Source organism: Vicugna pacos, chromosome 35 (genome assembly GCF_048564905.1).
Source record: "Vicugna pacos chromosome 35, VicPac4, whole genome shotgun sequence".
Classification (NCBI taxonomy): Eukaryota; Metazoa; Chordata; class Mammalia; order Artiodactyla; family Camelidae; genus Vicugna; species Vicugna pacos.
In genome coordinates this window covers 16,621,812-16,646,743 of record NC_133021.1, presented here as the reverse complement: position 1 = coordinate 16,646,743, position 24,932 = coordinate 16,621,812, and the positions used below count along the sequence as shown (strand labels likewise).

General features: G+C 42.7%; 1 protein-coding gene across 2 annotated transcripts in view; it reads right to left on the bottom strand.

Moving 5' to 3' along the window:
- Positions 1-12,247, bottom strand: part of KIF5B (kinesin family member 5B) — a 38,994-nt gene extending 26,747 nt beyond the window's left edge. For both annotated transcript variants that reach the window (XM_072955305.1, XM_072955306.1), the window contains exons 1-2: positions 11,714-12,247; positions 5,168-5,255 (exon numbers count right to left, since the gene is read on the bottom strand). In XM_072955305.1, the coding sequence (XP_072811406.1) occupies positions 5,168-5,255; positions 11,714-11,839 (214 nt within the window). In that variant the 5' untranslated portion in view covers positions 11,840-12,247. The remainder of the gene's footprint in view (positions 1-5,167; positions 5,256-11,713) is intronic.
- Positions 12,248-24,932: the final 12,685 nt, after the last annotated feature.

Genomic DNA, 24,932 nt, shown 5'->3' with positions numbered 1-24,932 from the left:
CAGTGAACACCCCATAACCACTACCAAGATTCTATCATTAACATTTCATCATTAGGAGCTTGAGATTTGCAGATACTGGCTGGTATACACAAAGCAGATAAACAAGTTTATATCGTATAGCACAGGGAACTGTATTCGGTAACTTGCAGTAGCTCACAGTGAAAGAGTATGAAAGTGAAAGTATGTATATTCACGTACGACTGAAGCACTGTGCTGTGCACCAGAAATTGACACAACATTGTAAACTGCCTATATCTCAATTAAAAAAAATCCCATCGTTTTACTATTTGCCTTAATCATGTGTCTATCCATCCCTCTTATTTACTGCATTTCAAAGTAAACTGCAGACTTCAATACACTTCCACCTAAACACTTCACCATGCCTACACCATTAGCCACAATTCAATATTCTGCAGTTTTATTCTTCAGAGGTAAAATTTATGTAGAATGAAATGCACATACCTTAAAAGTACAGATCTTAAACACACCCCTCCACACACACAAATACTCATCTCTTTTAAAATCCCAGAGAGCACGCATCTGTAATCAGATGAAACCGGGCACTTCTGGACCTGGCTTTTGTTTGCCTTCTTCCCAGCTCCATCTCCCACCATCCTTCCCCTCACACTGCTGTCTTTGCTGGTAAAAATGGTTGAATCTGACAATCTCATATGGTTCAAGTTCAGTCACCTGTAATATATGTTCTCCCCACACACGCAATACTTTCCCACGTAGACGCCTCAGCCCATGTGTACCCCTGTCTGGGTGCCCCTCACTCTCCTTCCTACTCTCTTGCATCCTTCAACTTAGGCTTCACTTCTTCCTCCAGCCCAGTTCCACAACCCACCCCGAAACGAATCCGGGTGAGAGTCTTACAGCCCCTGCGTTCAGCCATGATACTTACCACCGTGTATTGCAGACACCAATTTACTTGTCTGCCTTCCTCACCAGCCTGTAAAATCCCAGCGTGGTGCCAGGCACTTAGCAGGGTCTCAAACGCTTGGTGAATGACTATTACTCTAATGCACAGCATCTTTCTAAAGCGTCCCCCTCCTTTTACAACATACGTTTGCTGTTCTTGTGAGAAACAGAGGTGGAACTACGGCCATCTTACTTCTTTCATACTTTGTAAACAAGGAAACATACTGAGCAAGTGAGACAGTGGCTTATCACCTTCTACAAGTCCCTTCATCTCTGAACTTCAGCTTCCTCATCAGGGAAATGCCTGCTCATGGGAAGGCTTTGAGAATAAGAAGTCATCATATAAAATTATTACTGTTAACATTTGAGAACGTGCAATGTGCCAGGCTCTGATAATTTTTCATATATCAGTGTATTTAATCCTCACAAGACCCTATGCAAGGCACTATTTTGTCCCATTCTACAGGTGAGGACACTGAGGCATGAAGCGGTTAAACTGCCTATAGCTCCACAGCTAGGAAGACAGAGTCGGGATGCAAACCAGGACAGTCTTGGCTCCGAAGACAAGCTCTTAACCACGACACAGTATGGCAGGTTACCTCTGGAAAAACTAAGGTGGATGCAGTGGCAGACAGTCCCAGGCAGGAAGCTATGGTGCAACTGGGGACCTTATGGTGGCCTGGTATGACGCTTGGCAAACACTGAATAAATGACACCTACTTTATACCAGGGAAACCAACTTACAGATACCTCTCAGGTTCAGAATTCAAAAGGGAATACAGGTGGATAAACCATGTTCAAAAGAAAAAAAAAATCTATCTAATCAGTCTATGACAAGGAAGTCTTAGCCCTGAATATAAGTTCTGTACTTGTATGGCAATCTGCAACAAAGCGGCCTCAGTGCCTGGCAGGCCCCGGGGACACGAGCCGCTCTCAGCTCATCCCTGGCAGCTCGCTCATCAAACCCACATCTCAGAAGAAATACCAGCTCACCCGCCATCTTGCCGACCCTTGACCACCAGTTTCTAACTATATCCTATTTGCTCTGTGTGCCAACGAGGGGCCCAAGTCCAACTTGCCACGTAGTTTTAATTGCTTTTCTGTCCTCACATCTCGCCTAGCCCCCACCCCATCACTCTCCTTAAATCTATGTCTTTATGGGTAACCCCGCCACACTCACATCCTGCCCGGGGCCAAGTCCCGCTGGCTACTACACCCAGGCCCCTCCAAAGTGGCAGAGCATTTGGGTGAAGGGAAGAGGAGAAAGTCAGCCAGATACTTTTCTACGAATGGGAAAGCTGGCACAGAACCTGCAGACAAACAGACAGACACCTTCTACTGTAACAGCACCTGAAGTCTAATTCTGCAGAGTGAAAATTAGGCTGAGAGCTATCCCAAGTACGATTATGGTTGATGAAACTAAGAAAATCATTTCCTTTCTTAGAAAACAGAGGCCACAAGCAGCAGTAGACACCTGTTACATTCTTAGGTCATACCAGGTCCTGGGTAAAGCACCTTTTCATGAATCATCTTTTAAAATACTCACAGTACGCTGATTTTGCAGAAGAGGATATGGAGACTAGAAAGGTTAGGTGACTGTAAAAGTCACAAAGCCAGAAAGTGGAAGAGCCGAGACCTCAATCTAGGTCCGTCTGACCCCAGAGCTTGGGCTTAACCGTGCTGCACAGAAGGGAGCCGCGACTCAGAACCAGCTCCAAACAGTAAAACACGAATCTGCTGGTGAAGTAAAAGGGACCAAAATGCTGAGAAAAGGAGGGAAATTTCACAACAAGAATGATGTCATCTTAGAAATGACGTCACCTGAAACAGAACAAAGGGCAGTAGAAACAAGCACCCTGGACTTCAGGACAACAGATTTCAGAGTTCTGAGGAAGGAAGGTGTGAGGCGGTTGCTGAGAAACCATCTGAGGACGTACAAACAAGGTAAAAAAAACCACTGGAGCAACATGAGAAAAGAAAAAGCCCGGGAGCAACGAGTCTTACAAAAACAACAAAAAAACAAAAACTAAGGCCCTAAAGAGAGCTTTAAAAATATTCAGAAAAAGAATCATGAGTAAGACCTGCATTGCCTAGAAAAGACGAAAAAATGTCAACTAATGATGTATTACCATCTACACCATTCTCCTCAAAATGGAACAACGGGAAAAACACCGCTGGGCCGACTTCGGGGTCGAGGTGGGCCGGACGGCCAAAGAACGTTTCTAAATGAGCCCAAGTTCCTAGTTGTGAGAGGATTACATCCTATGGATAAAAATTTCACAGAAGCCACAGAGAATGGAGGCAACAAAAGATGACTAACTCGTAAATGTTATACTCATTTTCAAAAAGTGAAAAATGACAGATTCTGGGAACCTCAGACAAATATACCAATTCACTAAGGAAAGCTAACCCCATTGCCTGCTTGGATCACTCAACTGGTACTTTGGGGAATACGAGAGTCATGCACCATGGTTTCACAAAAGGATTCAAGTTTTTCATCATTTTCTTTTGCATATGTTGACAAGCTAAGAAGTACAGACAATTGGACAGTAAGAGACTCTGATGTCAGCTGAATACTCAGTGTGATTTAATAATCACCAACAACCTTATTCAGTGTCCTTAAATAAAAACCTTAAAAAGACACTTAAATATCCTTGACGCCATAATAGACTTATCAAAACATGCTGATAGCCAACTTAGATCCCTCGTAAGACAACTGTGAAAACAAAACTCAAAATATGAGAATGAGCTAAAAGGAACACAACAGAACCTGCACTTTAAAGGCTTGCACTCAGTAGTCAAGTGTGGACTGGGGTGTAACCCTGGCTGTAGCAGATGTGAAAAGCATTTGTACATTTAAACTGCCCTCAAATTCATGTATCAGTAACTCTGTATTACTAAAAAAGCTGAAGTAATCTCAGGCTGTACTGATGACAAAAGCACAATGAGTCAAAGAACGTCGTACCATCACGCTCCAGGATGCACAGAGCCACTGGACGGCTCCGTCAGGCTCACAACACAGGACGACACTGCCCGCTCCCCTTTCTCGCGATCATGTACAGAATCACGTGTAATTCTCCCTCTGGTCCGCTTTCGCCAGTTCCATTCCCGTTGTCATGCTGGGCGGTTTCAACGTCCAGGCAGTAGATGATCCCACTGCTACATGACACCCTGGCCCCTCAGACCCTCGACCTGATTCTCTCCACAATCTTGTCCTTTACTCCTTCAGATGCCAGCTCCACGGTCACTCTCTAGACCTTCCCATCACTAACTGCACGGCCTGCCTAACATCAAGCACCCACGTCCGTTTATTCCTTCTCGTACCCCGACTCCAACAAGACTCTGACCCCACTGAGACTGTAACGCACCAACCTTGCCAAAGAACATGTACATTTTCCTTCCATCACATGCATGGACCTACTTGTACCCATAAACTCTACTTTTTCTCCTCTTACTGGATGCAGTGTCCGTGCTCCTACTCAGCCCTAACCTCTCCACTTGCACACTGAAGCCCAACCCCTCTAGCCTGGTGGACACAACAAGACAGATTTTTGCCTCAATCTAAGAAGTACTTTTTAGCAGTTGGAACTGTCAAAAGAAGCGGTATAAATCATCTCACAAAGTAATGGCTATTTTATCGTAAGATCCCTTTGACGTAAGGTATTTCTGGAGTAAGTGGAAGCAAGTCCAGATAATCAATCAACACCCTCTCAGCTCTAGGGTTCTGGGCTTTTAGAAAATACAAACCTGAAAAACGCATTAGTGTAAGTTACCAGTACTTATAACTGGAACGCACACGCTTTTCTCACCCTTGTTAAATTCCTCAGAGGCTTCTCATTTGCCTGACAAGCGTCCCTGGGGAAGGAATCACAGCGGAACGGGAGGAGGGCAGGCCGCCGTCTCCTCCACTTCGCAGAAACTCATCTGGCCATCTTGTTTCCACCCGCCTGCTGCTATATCTCTAGCACTGCCACCTGACAACCTCTGCTGGGCATGTCTAGTATCTGGCACCTTCCAAGTACACGTGTGTGACACTACAATTTTCTTAACACCCTTCGCTAGGTGTTGCACATAAATTAGTTCATGCAATGAGAGCAGTAAGCTTACTAATTGTATTCGACCTTCTCATTATTTAAACAACTTTCACTATTAACTAAAAAGAAAGGGAGAGTAAAAAGAAAAAGAACGTTGGAAAGACCACAAATTACTTACCGCTGGGACAACCTCGCAGGCTCAACATGCTTACCTTTAACAATCTTCTTCGCACAGTCATTATACACTTGCTCTTGAGACGTGTTTGACTGGAACACCCGGTCAAATGCATAAGGCTTGGACTGAAAAACAGAAACAAGGGTTTCAACTACACAGTGAAACATGTATAGACATTTCTAAGCTCCTTTAAAGAAGTCACCATACATTGAACCTTAAAAATAGGATACTTACTATACGCATCACTTCACATATAGAATCTCTGCGGAAAGGACCTTAGGGCCCAAATACAAATCCACGAGAATAAACTTCACAAAACCAAGAATGTGCATGTGCATCTTTGCTGTCTTTCCAGGGCAAAGCACAGTAATTAGCACTGCTGTGGTAGGCACTCACACTGCTGAGTGAATTTTTATTTATTGGGTGTCTTTTCTGGCAGGTATTGAGAGTCTATTTTCAAAACCAATTTCATCTTGCAGATGAGGAACTCGAATCCCCAAAGGTCCAAAAGTTGTTAATGACAAATTTAAAGTTCAAAGCCAAATCTCCTGTCTTTTGGTTCAGGGCTCCTTCCACTATTCCCTTCAGCTTTTCAGTCTACTGCAACAGCTTTTCAATCATTTCACCCATTTACCAAGTATTTATGGAGTGCCCATGATGCTGGACACCATGCCAGAATGAGGGCCAAGGCCCACGCACTCCGCCCGTCAGTGGAGCGTAAGTAATAGCGGGCGGACGTCAGACAAGCAACCAAGTGACGAGAACGCCGACTCAGGCACTGCGCTGGGGGAGTGCTGAGAGCCCCCAGCAGGAGGGCCGGGGTGGGGGAGCAGAAGGGTGCCAGAGAAACACTCTGGAGAAGGGCCAGCAAAGAACTGAAGAACAAGAAGCGCCCAGCTCACTGTCACTCTCTTCCGTGTTAGTCAAGAGGGAGGGTGAGTGGGGAGAAGTCATCCAGGAATTGGGAACAGCATGCTTAAAGGTCCTAAGGCTGAAAGGAGCTTGAAGCACTCAAGAAATCAAAGGGAGTTAAGTTTGAAATGAGGGAGCGAAGACCAAATGCCAACACAGTGAAATAATATCAGTATTATTTTGAAAAGTTTTGATTTTGTGGGCTCCTAAAAGATCCTGGGGACTCCATTTTAGGGACACATTTAGAGAACTGCTGATGTACCTGAGAAGGAGCCAGAGGCATGAAATGAAAGAAATCAGAATACAATGTCCACGCAAGTCAAAGAAGAATTTTCAAGGAGGAAGTGATTATGTCAAATACAGCTGAGACGTCAAGACGAATCTGAAAAGTACCCAATGACAAAGGTCCAATTGGAAAGAGTTGAAAAGAGAATAGGAGGTAACCAAGCAGAGCAGAAATCTGTGTGGAAGAAAGGTATTTTTCACGATGGGCAAGACCCAAAGCAGATTTAAGTGCCGGCAGGGACAAGCTAGCAATCTAAGAGAGAACGTGGACATCTCAAGATGAGAGAAGGAAGCGGGGGAGAGGGCGTCTCGATATTGAAAGCAAAGGTATGCCTGCACTCTAGTCTCTTCCAAAGGAAAGGGAGGAAGCTAGACCTTCAAATAAAATACAATCATGACCCCAAAACAACTCAACATTCCAGAATACTCCTAGGTCTTAGTGAAAAAAGACTGTACTTTTCAGAAACTATACCCCACAATTCCCCTCCCAAAGCTTGGAGCAACAGCAACAACGAATCAAACCCCCGCAAAGGGCTTTGTTCCCGATGCCCCTGCCACCTCCCACTGGACGGGCTGGAAGCTAACCGCCCACCAGCAGAGTCTCCTTGCAACCAGCGGCCCCGTGGACCAGGTCTAGACACTGTGACATAAGGGACGGTCTGCAGGGAGGTTCAGAGAAGGGTTTGTTCTTCTGATTAAAGGACCATCTCAGCTGAAGCTGCCCCTTCTCCTTTCTGGAATGAATGTCTGGAACGGGAGCACTCATCTTGCAAAAGTGACAAATATGATCATGAAAAGTCAGTAGCTAAGGATGACGGAGGGTGACAGCATTAGCAAGTGGAACTAAAGGCCCACCTCCGGGCTTTCTGGGTGAGAAAAGAAACTCTTATTTATTTAAACCACTATTAGTTGTTTGTTTTCTCTCTGCAGCTGAAAGCGTTCCTGAAGGACATACTCAGATGACCTCACTTTGGCATCAATTAAAAGTAGGCTGATTATTCTTTGGTTACAACATACAGAAAAGGGTCCTTCTGCTAAGATTCTGAGACATTAACATTCAAATCTACAGGAGCGGCTGATAAAAGACAACTTATTGTTTTACGGATTGTACAAAATGTGTTCATGCTAAACAATTCTGGAGACAAAACACAAGCGTAATCAAAATAAAGAAGATAAACTGTGCTAATACTCTTTCTACACAAGAAGTAATTTTCCCCCTTCATCTACCCGGCAAACATTTACTTAGCACCTACAAGGTATCAGACACTGTGAATGAATAATGTAGTTTTAGAAATGATATTTCATTACTAGAGAGTGTAGGGTTCAAATAATAACAGAGGAGAAGGCTGGGTGGAGCCTAGACCAGTAAGCAAAGCAGATGCACACTGGGATCTAATGCACGTTATCAAGGGATGTCAGCTGAACTGAATGGAGACAGCCCCTAGCACTAAAGGCCTCACCATTAACTATAACTTTGCTTGCAAGAAATAAGTTAATCAATAAAAATAGGTAATAGTATGACCACTGCATCCCTCTGAAGTCAGATAATATTTCATTAAAGTAAACATTTAAAGAATAAAAAGAACAAACACTACTGAAGGAAGATCTATCTTCATTTTACATCAATTAAAAAAAAGTGCTCATAAACCATTTAGAAAGAGATACACCCAAAATAATGTTACAGTGAAGCCTCCTCAAAAGCACGTTCTCCAGCTGTTTACCAGAAGCATCGCTTCACAGCAAACATGCAAACACCATTAACCTTATTCAGATAAGAGGATGATCATGCAAACATAAAAATAACTACACTGGGATGGAGTGATTTTTAAGGTATATCACTGTTAAAAAATTAAGTGCTTGGCATTAAATTGACAAATTAGTTTTACTTTAATTCTAAGACTAAAAATAATTTTCTTAGGTAAGACAAATGTTTTGAGTAGAGATCTAACTATAAAGTTACTAACTGATCCTGGCTTCCTGGGATGTAAAATAAGACTTGTGAAACAAAACTATTTCTAATGGTCTATAACTAAGACACACCCTTTAACTAATAATCCTTCAAATAAATTAAACAAAAGAAAACTCACGATCTGGACACCTATGTCTTAAAAACCTGGTTCTCGCCTTTGAAATGTACATTATACAGCCTTTATTTTTATACATCTTCAAAGACACTCCAAGTCACAAGATGCATTCACATCTGACTTACGCTTCAAGGGGACAAAACCAAACAGGAATAAGTGAAGTGATTGCTGTTTGAATCTGCATGCATCAGGCTGAACACCAAAGCTGGTTACAAAGGACACTCTTCAGGCAGGAATACGTTTTTTCTCTGGAATTCTGAATAGTCATTTTCAGATCATACACCATATGGGTGGAGACACTGACTGTGGCCTAACATTCCACAGGTGTAAAGGGCTGTTATGGTGGCTCCTCTTTTAGTTTTTATATTAAAGGTAATTAGGATAAAACACCAAACTACTCACTTGAAAGAGGCAATTGTGTTGTGCTGTTGTAGGTAGGGAACTGGGTCTAATTTCAATCAACTACAACGACCTGTTTTTGGTTCTGGCAGCTGCCGCAGTATATACCATATAAGGAATGATGATTAGTAAAGATATTTAATGATGCAGATGTGCCTGTTCCACTTTTCTGATGCATAAACAGATAAAGGGGTAATGTTTTCAGTTTTTTCCCCCTGGTGTTTTCAGCAAGCTCCTTTGAACTACATAAGGCATTTCCCTTCTTTCAAAAGGTCTTCCCTTCTTTTGTGGATAACAGGTTTGCTTACCAAAGCAAACATTCTATTTGTGTCATTTAAAGATCTTCAAAAAATAATGCATTTATTTCATTCAATATGTAATATTTACATTTCACCAAGCACTAAATTACAAAAAAAAAAAAATCTACACAGAGGCCGCAAAACACAGATACATTATAAGATTACAAGATTTGCCTGCCATGGGGTTATATTATATTAAAATCACTCATTAAATGTGTAACAGGAAAAATGTCTGGACAAAGTACTAGAAACTGAACTTAGATGAAAATCAAAATCCTTAAAAATTATTTTCTACATGAGTACTAATTAGAGTTCAGTAACACTGTAAACTAAAATATTTATTCTTTAAATTTTGATTTAACCAGAAGGCTATATAAAAAATGTTTTAAAATCGTTTAAAACAATTCAGTTTTAAATGCTGCTTCACAGCAATTCCTTCTTAAGTTATTTACCTTGAATCAGGATCAGGATCCAGCAAAATGAACAAAACAAACCTACATACGCTTTAACCTAGATATTTTCTAATTCTGCTCCTCCTAGATACCCGTAAAAATTCCCAGACAGCTTTTAAAAAATTAAAATAATGCATTTTTTAAAACTGAGGGAAAAAAAGAGACCTCAGAGTAATGACACACTATAACGCAAAAGACCAGTTTCGGAAGTAATGAACTAAACATGCTGCCTTACATTTTTTTAAAGCTGTATCACAGTTGTAATGTATTTTTGCTTACACTTAAAAAAAAACAGAGAAAATGCTTACCAGTTTACCTAAAGGCCAACTACCTGTTCATTATTGATGCACGACTCAATCACTTTTCTAGGATTCCTAATATTATCATTTAAACTTACTTACATTACTAAGGAAAATTATGTAAGAAACTTAAAATAACTTCATCCAAAGGAAACAACCTAGAATAACCGTGCTTCCTGTGGTAATTATTTCTTTCCTATCAACTCTTTCCTCATATTTCATGTCACATTTGGCCTGCATCAGAAGGTTACTTTCTAACCTAATCTTGTAAAACATATTGTGAATCCTAAATTGTACCATTCCAACAAATAAATCTTGATAATGCTTATAGATTTGTGTAAATGCACACACACAAATTTTGGAGAAAGAAGACACTCTTAATCAAGTCTGAATAAGAAAACCAGCTTTGATGTGTCCACCACTGTTGAGGCTAAGTGATCACAAAAACTGTTAGAAACTAGTAGCCTCTTGTGTGCCAACTTACAACCCAGGCCTCGCATGCTTCCTCTGATTCCATGTAAAATGCACCCTCCTAGAGGAAAAGGATGACGATTTTTGTGTTTAACTTTTTGGCCTCATCATAATGTCATTTACAGCAAGAGTTTTTCGGTGGGCTTGTTAACAAAGAACCAGCCTGACAGTCCTCACACAGTGGTAGCTGGCAGTTGTTAGTAACCTAGTGACTTATCTGCCAAAATCCAACTGAGCAAATGTGGAGCTGTGACATACATTTTCTAGAGCTGAACTTTGGAAACTTTCACATAAACTCTAAAGAACTTCAGTGCTGTCTTACATGTTCTGCCAAATGGCATTACCGAGAAAGAAGAACTTAATTTTTAGTCACAATCCACTGTTCTGCAGGCAGTATCTTACTATCTATTTTAATCTCGTTGAACTGGGCATATCCTTTTCAGAGACCTTTCAATACTGGAGATCAGATCTCAAAAAAAAAAATATGTATATATATATACACACACCAATTTTACTTTCTGGTCTCCCTGACAATGATCAGCCAATTCCAGTCACGTTATGTTTTATACCACAAGGACAATCTCTCACCGTCCTCGGGATTATCAAAATCAATTTTCTTCAAGGTAGATCTTAACTGTAGATGTAAGAACCTAATACAAGAAACCTAGTCCACTGGTCAAACTTAATCTTTTTTTTTTTTAAAGCTTGGCTTTATAATACTTTGATGTACGCACAAAAAGTTAACAGTCTTTCCAAGACGTTTACCCCTTAAAATCCAATGAGAATGAGACAATGGGTCTCCCTGAGCACGCACTTACTCAGCCCGATGCGAACAGCCTAAATCCGTTGGAAGATTAAACAAAATTGACCGCCCCCAGTTCAAAAGAAAATTCACCATTTCTTTTTTACAGCCCTCGATTCGCCATTTGCAATTGTAAAGTCAAAGGGCAGGCTGGGAGAAGGCACAGGGACGACTGCGGCTGTTCGGTAGTTTTCCTCCTCCCGCGGGGGGAACAATAGGGTTCAACACGGCTCACTTTCCCTAAGACTAAGCACCTTGACTGTTTAAGGCACAGAAGGGCTGGGCTCAGAGCTCCACGTCCCGGGCCGGGGTCTGATCTTGCCTATCTCACGCTCGGCAAACCTGGGGGGAGCCCTGAACTCCGGCAGCATCCTCACCAATGGCTGCGCTCCCGGACGGCGCCCCCGGCGCCCCGGGTGCGGGAGTGCCCCAGACCGAGCCCGCTCCTGCGTCCCCCGCCTGCAGGCCGGGGTGGGGGGCGCCGGACCCCCTGGGAGGCCAGGGACCCCTGCTCCTTCCCGGCCCCCCTCTCCACTTCCCCGAACTGCGGGCGCAGCCGGCCGGGGGCGCGGGCACTCACCGCGATCATCACCGTGTCCTCTCCCTGAAACTTGGCGACGTACTTGTCGCCGCGGGTCACCTCGGACTCGTTGAGAGGTCTGAAGCGACACATCACTTTGATGTTGCACTCGGCCGGGTCCGCCATCTTCCTGGCCGCCGGGGCCGGAGGCCGGGAGCCACTCCCCGCCGCTCAGGCTTGGAGGACGCGGGCCGCGCCGGGCTCGCAGGGGTCGCGGGGGCCGAGGCTCCCCGACGGGGGCGGGTGGGGCGGCGGGGACCCCGGGGGCAGCGCCCGCGCCGGCACCGTCGCCCGCAGGCTCACTTCCGACCCATCATGGCAGCCATGGCGGCGGCGCCGGGCGGAGCGGCGGCGGCTCTCAGCTTCTCCTCGCCCGCGGGGCAGGCTGCGGGGCTGCGGGGCTCTGGGGACCGGCACGGCGGCCCCTCCTTCCTCCTTCCAGAGATCAGGCCGGGCCCACCGTCGGCTCGCCGGCTGCCGCCCGATAGCTCCTGAGGCCGCGGACGGGTGGTGGGCGGCGGGATGGGCGGTGCGGGAGGCACAATGCGCACGCGCGGAGCCGGCGCCCCGTCGACCAATCCGCGGCCCCGCCGCCCATCCCGCCGCCGCGCTGCGCCCGGGACGCGGTCCCAGGAGCTCCCGGGGACTAGGGCTTAGTCGAAACTACTCGTGCCGCAGTCCAAGTCAGATACTGTGTTCCCGTAACGAAGTGTTTGCTTTCTGTTTAATCTGAAGATGAGTTGATTCCTAGCCCAGCCTTTTCGAGGGCTTTGCCAGGAAAAGAAAGATTTGAATGACGGGTGGGACGTGGCTCTCTGGTTCCAGAGGCTGCTCCTTCCTGAGCGAGTGGGGACCAGATTAAGAAAGAAAAGGGAAATTTCGCCTACGGAATAGAAGGTGCTGAAGAAATGGGAAACAGTAGGGTGAAGAGGCAGAAGGCCCCCAGGGAGCTGGAGGTCCCAGTTACGGAACTCATCAGTCTCCACACCAGAGCAACGACTGACCTCGGCTGTAAGAACGGCCTTAAAAGGCCTGGGTAAACCTGTGGGTTCCATGTCTAAGGAAAACCACTCCACAGCTGATTTCGCCTCCTTATTTTAGATGATGGATACCACAGAGCCTCTGCCAAGCTGCGGAAGAACAGCTGCAGAGACAATGAGGAACCCTTCTCTTGGTCCCCAATCTTCACTTGTAAAATGAAGGGTTGTACTGTGAAAGCCTTCAGTGTCCTCGGTCCTCGCCCAGGAATCCTAAAACCTCCGGAAATGAACCCATAGTCCCTAGATTCGGATTTATTGATCCCGTGCAAAGGGAGACAGCTCACATCTAAGGGACCTTGGGGCATATCACCAAACAAAGAAGAAGCTGGAGTTTTCCCAGGGCTTGGAGGGAAGTGTGGAGTTTAGGTAAAATTTAAATGAAGTTGTGTTTTGATAGCAGAGCTGTGTGTAACATCAGGTCTGGACTGCAAATGGACCCAAGGTTTTGTTTCCTTGGAACTAGAAAGTTAAGATAGATGTGGAATGTTGTCTTCAGAAACCCCTTTTCCAAAGCTCTGCACCTGACTTTGAAGTCAATCAGGGTTACCTATCCATGTCTTATATCCCTCCAGGATCTTACTGATGTAATTTCAGATGGCAGTTCCTGGCCGTCTGTGGTTTCAGAGAACAGCGTTTTCTGTAAGAGAGCAGTAGGCACTCAAAGAAGGAGGTTGTTGTGGCAAGTGAACCACCAGTTTTCAGCCTTTGTAGCGGGATCGCGTAAGGGCTCTGACCTCAGCCCTCTGCCCTTTTCTCTCTGAGCCCACTTCTTCAACAGTTGTTGGAATCTCTTATCTATAGCCCTAACCTTTTCAACTATGTGATATTCCCATCTCCCCAGCTGCCTTTAGGCCACCTTGTTTGGGATGCTCTACCTTACCCTCATGTTTAGCATTCCAAAGATGAAATGAATTATCCGCTGCTCCCTGCCAAAACTGAGTTCACCTACTCAACTCTCCAGTTTGATGACCAGTATCAGCATTCGTCCATACTCCCAGGCTTAAGTTCCGATCACCTCTAACTCCACTATTTCCCTCATCCCCTATACATGCAGAGGAGAAACACTGTAGCCTCAACTTTCATCCCACCATGCCCCAACTCAGAAGATCTGAGGAATGATGGATCTAGAACACTGATTTTCATATTCTGGAGTTAGAGGTTCCAAAAAAGTGACTCAGGAGGCTCCACGGGTGTGGTGAGGGGAAGGAGGTGCTTGGAAGGGATAAGCAGGGAAGCTCCTGCCTTTCAATTCTTGCCTCTTCACTCTTCCTGCACAACAGATCCTGGAAGCTCAGGCTTCATGAAAACAAAATCCAGAAAAGGAAGTGTCTGCAAGCGCCTTCTGCTTTCAGATCTGACATACACACTTCTGGGTGAGGGAGCCCAAAGAGCCCAGAACCAGGATGGAGAAGAAAGCTATGGAGAAAACAAAATCTTTCTAAAAATGGTCCTGTCACACTAGTGATGAGTATCGGGCAATAGGGCTTAAGAAAAATTTTCACAGGGAGACAAAAGGTGGGTTTTAAAAAATAGTTCATCTCAGTTTTTCTTCCAGGGGGTTCTGCAATGCCACATCGGAAAACCAATTACCCTGAGAACACAGTGCTGGTGTCTACAGACCCAGCTGATCCCCGCCTTCCAGCTGTCCCCACCCAGGGACCAGACTTGTGAGGGAGGCCACCTTGAACTGTCCAGACCAGCACATCCACCAGTTGAGTACCAGTGAGTAATCCCAACTGGCACCCTTAGAGCAGAAGAATCACCCAGCTGAGGCCTGCCCAAATTCCTGACCAGTGAAATCATGAGGTGTAATAAAATGGTGACTGGTTTAAGCTATCCCATTTTGAAAATTTGTTACATGGCAGTAGATAATTGAAATAATAACCTAAAAGTTGGAACTTAAAATTTGTCTCCTGGAAATCATGCTGTAAAATACTACTTATGTATGATAAATGTATTTAGATTGGACTGTATTTGAGAGTAACTATAAATAGTTGGAGAGAGTCTAAGAATATAGCTACTGTGTATATCATTATTACTATAGAAAATTTGTTTCATATTTGATGTGAAGTGACTTTTTTTTTAAAAAAAAGGGCATTTAGAAATGGAAATTATAGTCTTTCTCTCTTTGGACTGTGTACAGGGGACACCTGTCCCTTTCCATTTCCACTACTCATTCCTAGTCTGTGGCTCTGCTACTTCATGCCTAGATTCCTCCACCAGCTCCCAGCTTCTTTCACATTTGATCATTCAGGAGATATGGGTTGAGCTCCTGCTATGAGCCAGGCACTGCAAGAGGTGCAGGGGCTGGAATGATGAAAAGAAACTAAACAATTCCCTCCCGTATCCACTCGTTCTCATACAAGGTTCAGATTAAATTTCCTAAAAGATTGCTTCTGTTACATCATTTCATTGCTCAAGAATCTACAACTCCCTTTTTTCTCAAATAAGTTCAAACTCCTCTGCTTAAATCCCAAGGCCTTCTATCATCTGACCTCTTCTTAAGTAGGATTTTCCCACTGTTTCAAAACTTAGCTTCTTGGCTCCTGGCAACTGGCTTTTTCACTGTCCCCCCTTATAACTTGCTAATTTCAAGTTCATGTTGATCCAGCCCTGAATGTCTCTCCCTTATGCCCGTCTAAATCCTACCCATCTATCTTCAAGTCCCACCTTCTGCAGATGGTTTTTCAGCATAGAATTCTTTTGTTAATCAGACAGAAAACCCCCACGCTCTATTTAATATCATAGTTTAATTCTTTAGGGCATATTTTAAAAAACATTTTAATCAAAATAGCACATGTTCATAGTTTAGAAGTAAAATTATCCTACAACAATGAAAACCAGAAGTTCTTCCTCCACTCAGTCCAATCCCCATTTCTCAGTGCAATCGCTTTAACTCTTTGAACAATCTCTTCTGGTATTTCCCTCCATATTTCTAAATAACATTCTTTTACTGCTGCTTCTTGACTTATTATTAATTATTATTAAGTGAAGTTTTAACTCCCTTAGGTTGCCCTTCATCTGAGTCAACACATACATTTTCTTCCCTTTATCTTCCCAATGTATTTCTATCACCATTTTAAAATTAGTATACAATAAAATAAACAAGTTCTTACTGAATAGCACAGGGAATTATATTCAATATCTTGTAATAACCTAGAATGAAAAAGAATATGAAAGTGAATGTATGTATGTATACATATGAATGAACAATTATGCTGTACTCCAGAAATTGACACATACTGTAAACTGACTATACTTCAATTAAAAAAAAAGAACTTGAATAAAATTAGTATACATTCTAAGTAATTGTTATTCACAGCTTAGCCACATAGTGTACTATGATTACATTTGTACAACTTCTTGTTTTTTTCTGGAGTTAATAATTGCCTCACTTCCCCCTAGTTGTTTACTGCTGACACAGTCCAAATCTCCAGCAGTATAAAGCTACTGTTCATATTTTGAAGGCATGCGGGAAGTCTAATTCCTCCTGAGTCCTGATCATTTGTATGTGATCTGCACTTTTCTTCCAGGCAGCTTTCAGTGTCTTTTTATCTATACTTTTCTTTCCTATTTTCCATTTCATTGGCTTTTGTTGCCATTTTTGGGAGAGTCTCCTAACTTTATTTTCAACTCTTCTGTTGGTTATTATAGATATATACTTTCCTGAATTTTTATTCTCTAGACGGATGTTTTTAGTGAAATTGGTTCTTGCTTCATAGAGCGTATCTTATCATTCTGAGGATCTGTTCTGTTTTTCAGTTTCCTGATTTCCTCTGTGGTTTGTTTTGGTCTCTGCCGCTCATGTTAGAGGATTTTCTCAAATGTGTGGTGGCCCTTGTCACTCTAATAGATTGTGTGAGAAACTTAAACACATAGAAACTGTGCACACGTGCATAGGGCTTGTAGATTGATGGGTTTCACCACCGTGCGATTGGGCAGGACCACGCAACTTCATCAGGAAACTTCTAAACGTCATTTTACGTGGACATTTCTTTTGGACTGGTTAGTTTCCCAAGAGAGGAATCCCCCAGTTTCTTGTGAGGCGAACAAAAGTCTGGTGGCCAGTTTTCTTTGAAGTGAGTAGGTTTGGGTGATACCAACATTCAGTTCGTAGACTTTCATTTGATCTCCCTGTTTTCAGTAAGGCAACTCACCCCTCTCTTCAGCTGAGTCTGGTGTCCCTGAATCCACAGCCTCTCTGGTTCGACTTCTCCCCCTTGACTGCCATCCCTCTGTTGTGCCGGGGAAGTGGCCACCTTCTGGGACTTTGCTTGGGGGAACTGCACTTCAGCAGCTCTGTGTATAAACTCTCACCTAAATCTCCCTACCTTCACCTCTACCCTGCACCCCTGCCTCTTAGCGTCTACCGTCCTTCATGCTTTCTGGTATTCTGTGTGGAAAATTGCCTGACTTCCTGGCTTTCTGCCCTGCAAGCTGAGGTTTTAGCCTTCTCTGGGCTTTTTCAGGCAGGTAGACACTTACAGCATTTCGTTCATATCCTGTTTGCTGATGATCCTCCTTCAAGTTTTCTTTACACTTGTGGCTTCAGGGGTTTTGTGTTTCTGTACTGTTACTTTAGTGGAGCATCAGGGGAAATCAAAGATAAATATAAATATTTAACCTACCATATTTAATTGGCCACTATTAAATTGTCTCTGACTGTTAGTGTTTATAACCCCAGAAATATAATAAATTCCTTGAGGGTGGTAACTGTGACTCATTTTCTCAAACAATGTTTAGCTTGGTGCCCAGGATCTCATAAGTGCTAATAAATCCTGTACTGATTGAAACTGGAATTCAATAGGTGCCTATTAATTATTGTGCACTGCTAGGAGGTGGAGGGTACAAATGTGAATAACTTCCCCCAGACGAAGTCCTAGTCCAGCGGTGGGGGCGGGGGTGGTTAGCATAAGTCACAGGGATAGGTTCTGTAAAAGCAGCGCCATGAGGCCACAAAAGAGTGCATATTTTGGCGTATTTGGAAGTTGATATCAGTGATGACAGTCAAGATCTTTCACAAAATTCACCAGAACGTTGGGCCAAATGATTTGACCTGGTACATCTTGATCATTTCTGCAGTGCCCAAGGTTTCATTCTTATTCAGCAAGTCATTCAATATTCACAATTAATTGCCTTATAAGGAAAATGCACCTAATTGAGAAAGTAGAAACAGAAGAGTCCTTCCTATTTATTCATACATTTACTGTGATTTACCAAGCTTGTTAATTGTATTTTCAAAAAAACCAGACTTGTATATATTCTACAGTTTTTTAATTTTTCCTGGTGCTTTTTGGGTGGGGAAGGTAATTGGGTTTTTATTTATTTATCTTTAATGGAGGAACTGGGGATTGAACCCAAAACCCTGAGCATGCTAGGCACACACCCTACCACTGAGCTATACCCTCCCCACTGAGATGCCTTTTCAAATGAACATATAAACAACCAACACTGTACCCCTAGCCTTAGGCAGACTGACCCACAGGAAAACCAGTAGGAATTTAACTGCACCCAGTCCATTCACTCAAACCAAGTTAATTAAGCAATAAACTACAATGACATAAAAATGGTTATCTTTAATCCTACCAGAGAATTTGCCGTAAGTCTTTGGGTGGGTTTGATGGGGTAAAGTCTGTGAGGCAGAAGTTTGCTTGCAGAAGGTTAACTGGGGAGTGTTCTCAACAGCACTGCCTGCACAGGAAGGAGGGGAGCGGGCTGAAGCACAGCTGGCCTGTGATACAGTTGCAACAGAGGCCTTTTATGGGAAAGCTCTGGGGCCCAGATGGCCCGGCAGAGTTGTTCTAATTGAGACGAGGGACTAATCACTGGATGCTGGCTGCCCCTGGGGAAGGGGCCTAGTCTTAGGTGAGGCGGCTACCTTCTGTGGAGGGCAATCCCAGGGATGTGTGAGGCACCATCAGCCTTAGGCATAAACGGGGAATTTGGGAGCTTGGTGGCACACCACAGTGTCCACCACACCAGTGTTACAGGGCACTGTCTTATTTATTTATTTTTTTAATGGCAGTACTGGGGATTGAACCCAGGACCTCACGCCTGCTAAGCCCATGCTCTACCACTGAGCTGCACCCTCCCCCGGGGCATTGTCTTTATAGTGTCTATTTCTGCAAAGACCTGATTTTAATATAGTAAGAACAATCAGTCTATGCCCTTCCATCAATTGCTCTTTATCAAAAACACAACAAACACCAAGTGTCCAAGTAGCTGAATTACAAGGCAGGCAACTGGCAATCCATTCTCAGTGAACACCTTCGCAGAGTTCTGGTACCTCCAGCTTTTCTAATTGCTCAGCACAATGAGCTCCATCCAAGTGTGTTTCTTAGTGTTGAAGAAGCTTTGGAAACTGAAACCTTGATATGTCACTACTGCCTGCTTTTCAGTTCTATTCGTTACTGTCACGCCACGAGGTTAGAAATCAGGACGAAGTCTACTCAGAAAGTTAAGGAAATTTTCGCTCTTAATCTAGAGGCCCTGAACTATGATCACGGTCAAGAATAAAGCCTGATACACAGCTACAGAAACAAAAAAAGATCATGGTTTCCAGGGGTTTGGGGAGAGGGAGGGAGGAAAGAATGAACAGATGGAGCACAAGGGATTTTTAGGGCAATGAAATTATTCTGTATGATACCATAGTAGTGGCTACATGTCATTATGCATTTGTCAAAACCCATAGAATGTACAACATCAAGAGTGAATCCTCATGTAAGCTATGGATTTGGTTGATAATAATGTGCCCATGTTGGTTCATTGATTGTACCAAATATGCCACACTGATGAGGAATGTTGAGGGTAGGGGAGTATATATGTGTGGGTGGGGAGGGCTATGTGCAAACTTTGTATTTTCTGCTCAATTCCTTTGTGAACCTGAAACTGCTCTAAAAGAATATGGTCTATTAAAAAAAAGAACTAAAAAAAAAAATAAAGCCTGATATTTTCTCATAGGCATCTTAGTTGGAGGCAGGATTAAAGGTGGAGAATCTTTAAGTCAAGAAGGTGAAGGTTCCCTTCCCCTAATCCTAATCATGCTATAACATGTCTATTCTAGTTAAGCCTTTTGCAGGAGTCCCCTCCCTTATTCAGGACAATTTCAGTCTCACCTGTGGGTTTCAGTTGTACAAACACACAGAGTAATCAAGTGACTTACAAATAGCAAAGCTGTATAGACAGTCTTTATAAGGGATATGGTCTTTTTCAAGATCCTGGGACTGTAATAGATCATGTATGGGTAGTAATTACATAATGCCGACTGTGAAATAGTGTCATAATGGCTTGTTGGCTAGATGAACCTATCAGGTACCAAACGTCTTTTTTTTTTTTTTAGGGCACCAAATCTTGTGTTCACACCATTGAAATGGATGTGATTCTTTGAAGTTTTTAAAGGTGATTGGACTCAGCTCGTTTGCAGCTGGTAGTTCTCATGCTCATGGGACTAAAGAGCTGACTTTACTATTGATGAATGAGGAAACCACTAGAAGGAAAGTGTGTCATTTCATTGAAATCAACAATAAAAACAAAGATTTTTGATAGGAGGAATCTCTGGTATTAAACATTTTTTAAAACTTCATCTTCTTCGATTTACTCTAAAGGTTATTTGGATTTAGGCAGGATAAAATAAAGGGAAGAGTTACTATGCTAACATATTTGATTGATGTAGCAAAGACAAAGTGCCTCCATTCTTTTGATGGAAGCACACATTTTTCATGTTAGTTATCTATGTCACATACCGTCTATGTCACACACAGTAATACATAGAATATTTGCCAAGTTTCCATCTTCCCTTATGTTATACCTGAGGAAAACCAAAAGATCTATAAAGCACTTTTATTCGGGTTATTCCTTTGATTTTTAAGATTTAGAAGACTTACAACGATGTTAGACTATACCAAAATAAAACTACTAATGTTTACGGTAAAACGGAACAAAACACACTTTGATTGATTTAGCAGGTCAAAAGGGAAACTGTAATAGAGTATCTATAATTTACTTCCGCTTTATCATTGGTGTGCTGAGAATAAGCACATGACTTATCAGCATCAGAGGACAGTGTGTGTCCTGACTACAGAATCTTTGAATCAATATGCGAAAGTAGTTTGAAGTATCTTTTGCCAAATTTGACTCCGTGAAATTGCTTACTTTCCTTTCTCAGGCCCATAAGGAAAACGTGTGCAAGACCAAGTTGGGCTGATGATAGAATTCTTTGCCGTCTCTTTACACACATACACACTCGCACACATGTATGTATGTGACATAGATGCATGTGTCTGTAATACACGTATCCGTGGTATTGCTTTTATGTACATGCAGTCTGTAACTTGGGGTCCATTATTTGTTTCTACATTATTATGTCCTCCTTGCCCACCTCAAATCCTACTCACCTGTCCCACCTGTAATGAGTAACCTGAGGAATAGCAAACAGTCACAAATTCTGTTCCTGCAGCTCTTCCAGGGGGCTCTGCCAGCCCCTGAATGATGGTAGGACAACATCACGTCACTCATCACTGAGTCTGTTTATTTGCCATCAGGAGTCAGTGCAGCAGCTGGTTTAACTCAGCTGAGGAGGAACATTAAAGAGGGTGGATTCAGGACTCAGCTCCCTGGCTCTCACCTCCAACCCTTGGCAACAGCCTGGATCACAGGAATCCCCCAGCCCACAGCGTATGTCCCAGGACTGAGGTCTTCATCCAACAGTTACTGACCACCTGGTGGGCACCAGCCGCTGGGGCTACAGCAGAGAGGAAAAATAGGCCTGGAGCAGTTCCGTGCAAAAGACTAGACTCGGGGCCTAATTGAGACGGAGCTATTTTTTGTTTGGACAACTTTTCACACCTCCATTTGTTAAGCAGTTAATCATTCTCCACTAATTTACATCGCCACTGTCGTACACTGAGATCCCACATACGCATAGGTTTGTTTTCTGGGCTCTCTATCTTTTGAAAAATTATTATTTTTTTATTGAAGTATAGCCAGTTTACAGTGTTGTGTGAATTTCTGGTGTATCTGGGCTCTGTATGATTAAAGATACTATTAATATATTAGCACAATTCTTCACCTTTAAATTTGCATTTAATGGAGGTACCGGAGATTGAACCCAGGACCTCGTGCACGCTAAGCACATGCCCTACCACTCGGTGATTTCTCTTCCCCACCCTTCACTTTTAATTTTCAAATTTACAGCACATTTTTAAAAAATAAAAATTAAATTTATTTACTTTGCTGTAGCAAAGTCAAAAGAATTACATCGCGATCAGCTGAGCAGCTGCTGGGCAGGTTCTATGTGCACTCACACTTTCCTTTCTTTGTGACATATCCATCCAGCTGTCTGTTACTCCATCCATCCATTGATCCCTCTTCTTTTTGGTACACTTCCCCCAAAATTTCAGACATCCACACGCTTTTCTGTGAATACAATGCTATGCTTTTATAATTAGCATAATTTTATAGTAAGTTTCTAGTTTCTCTGTTATCACAACTGAATTTTTCAATTCTATGTCTCAGAAATGTTGATATTTAAAGTGATCTCTTAAGACCATGACAAACAGGATAGTTGAATGCTTGGTCTGGGTAAATGGAGCTTGGGCTCCTCTCAAGCCTGGGCTCTAGACTTCAGACCAAATAGAGGGCAGGGAGCTCAGATAACTTTACCCGATTATCTGGGTCACTGGGATCTTTTAAACTGTGAGATACTTATAATTTCAGTGATTCAGTTTCTTGTTGATGTAGGAGGGGGAGGTGGCTTGAACTTATCTCTGAGGGCAGACTGTTCTCTTGTTCCCTGTTCTTGGAAAAACATGTCAATGGGTTTTTTGGTAAAGAAAGGGCCTATTTTGTAATAGAAATATCCAAGAAAAGGAGGAGATTCACTGTTCTGAGTAGTATTTCCAACATTTGTCTTCTCTGTGGGAGCTATGTCCCTGTAAATCTGAGTCCTTCAATTCTTTTCTATAAAGAAATATGATTTCTCTAGGATAATGTAATGTTGACCAGAAGAGCCATGCTGGTAAAATAACCAGCAAAATGAGTTTATTCAGGCACAGCCGAGAATTGCAATTTGGGACAAGTAAACTAGTGGCGAAGTAGGGAGAACACAGGAGGGGCTTGTTCTTAGCGAGGAAAGGAGGAGATGGGGGCAGGTGTGCTGGGTCTTCCTTGGCTGTGGGCAGTGGGCAGCTTGTGGTCGGGTCAGAAGGCCGGGGTCTGTAGGCTGCAGTGAATGAGAACTCCCCTTCAGGGCTTCCTGACTGCATTTATTTTTATTTTTACTTTTTAAATTGAAGTACAGTCAGTTAGAATGCATCAATTGCTGGTGTACAGCAAAATGTCCCGGTCATGCATATACATACGTATATTCGTTTTCATATTCTTTTTCATTAACGGTTATTACAAGATATTGAACATAATTCCCTGTGCTATACAGAAGAAACTTTAAAAAATCTGTTGTTATATATAGTGGTTAACATTTGTAAATCTCAAACTCCCAAATTTGTCCCTTCCCACCCTCTTTCCCCAGTAACCATAAGATTGTTTACTATGTCTGTGAGTCTGTTTCTGCTTTGTAGATGAGTTCATTAGTGTCCTCTTTTTTTCTTTTTTTTTAGATTCCACATAAAAGTGATATCATATGGTATTTTTCTTTCTCTTTCTGGCTTACTTCACTTAGTGTGACAACCTTGAGGTCCATCCACATTGCTGCAAATGGCATTATTTTATTCTTTTTCATGACCAAGTAGTATTCCATTGTAGAAATATACCACAACTTTTTTTTTTACATTTTTTAAATGGAGTTATAGTCATTTTACAATGTTGTGCCAAATTCCAGTGTAGAGCACAATTTTTCAGTTATACATGAACATACATATATTCATTATCATATTTTTTTTTGCTGTGAGCTACCACAATATATATCTTGTATTTATTTCTCTGTGCTGTATAGTATAATCTTGTTTATCTATTCTATATATGCCTGTCAGTATCTACAACTTTTGAACTCCCAGTCTATCCCTTCCCACCCCCTCCCCCTTGGCAACCACAAGTTTGTATTCTATGTCTATGTGTGTTTCTGTTTTGTATTTATATACCACAGCTTCTTTATCCAGTCGTCTGGATAGACATTTAGGTGCTTCTATGTCTTGCCTATTGTGCATAGTGCTGCTGCATTTAAAATAAGGTTGCCTGGATTCATTTCAGTTTCTTTCTTGCATGTGGTTTTACTCTTTTCTGTCCTTGAAAATGATCATTGATGCAGATGTACTGGTGCATCTGTTTGTTCCAGTTTAAACTAAGATCAAAGTATCCAGCTCATAGTAGGTGCACAATAAAAGTTAACTATTATTAATAATAAGAGTGCTGCACTTCCACTGATTACACGGGATGGAGGCTCAGACCCCACGTGTCTCAGCATAACAGGAATGAACTCTTACGAGGCTGAGGCATTCAGTGTATCTGAGTTATAGATTCTTGTGGAACATTATTTCCTTATCATCTAGTTATTGTTGTTAATTTTCCAAAGAAATGAATGCTAACTAGTGGGAAACTACTGGCTACAGATTCCTGCTTGAGAAGCTTTGAGAGATGGAGAGAATGAGGGAGTCAGAAAAAACTGGAATAAAAGTATGGAAAGACTGAGATTGCCCCTGTCCCAGCTCCTCTGTCTCCTCTCCTCACCCAGCTGTCCTCTCCTCCTTCAAAACCTCTGCTCAGTAGAGGATTTTAAACTTGGTCACAATACTATTAACAGTTTGAGCTGTTAGCCTCTCCCAGGGATATTATCATTTTAATTGGTATTCAGTTTTAATTTAGATTAGTTACCTAACAGGGAACATACATGAGAAAAACAGCCCAGTCCAAGACCAAAGGGCCTGGTGGAAGCTGGGTAAAATCTCAAACTTCATTTAAAAAAAATCACCATGCTAAACAAAATAAGTCGCTGAGCCAGTTTCAGTTTCTAGCCTACTGGTTTGTAAGTCACACATTAAAGAAAATCTAAATGTGAAATTACAATTAGTATCCAGTTGGTGTTTGCAAATGGTATGGATGTGGGTCTTTCTTTTTGTGGGGGGGTAGAGGGGAGAGTAGGAAGAGCAGAGCATTTAGTGACAGGTCCACATGTGCTTCCTGGGGGGCTTCTGCTCTTATTCAAAGGAAAGAGCCTGGGTCTCCAGGTC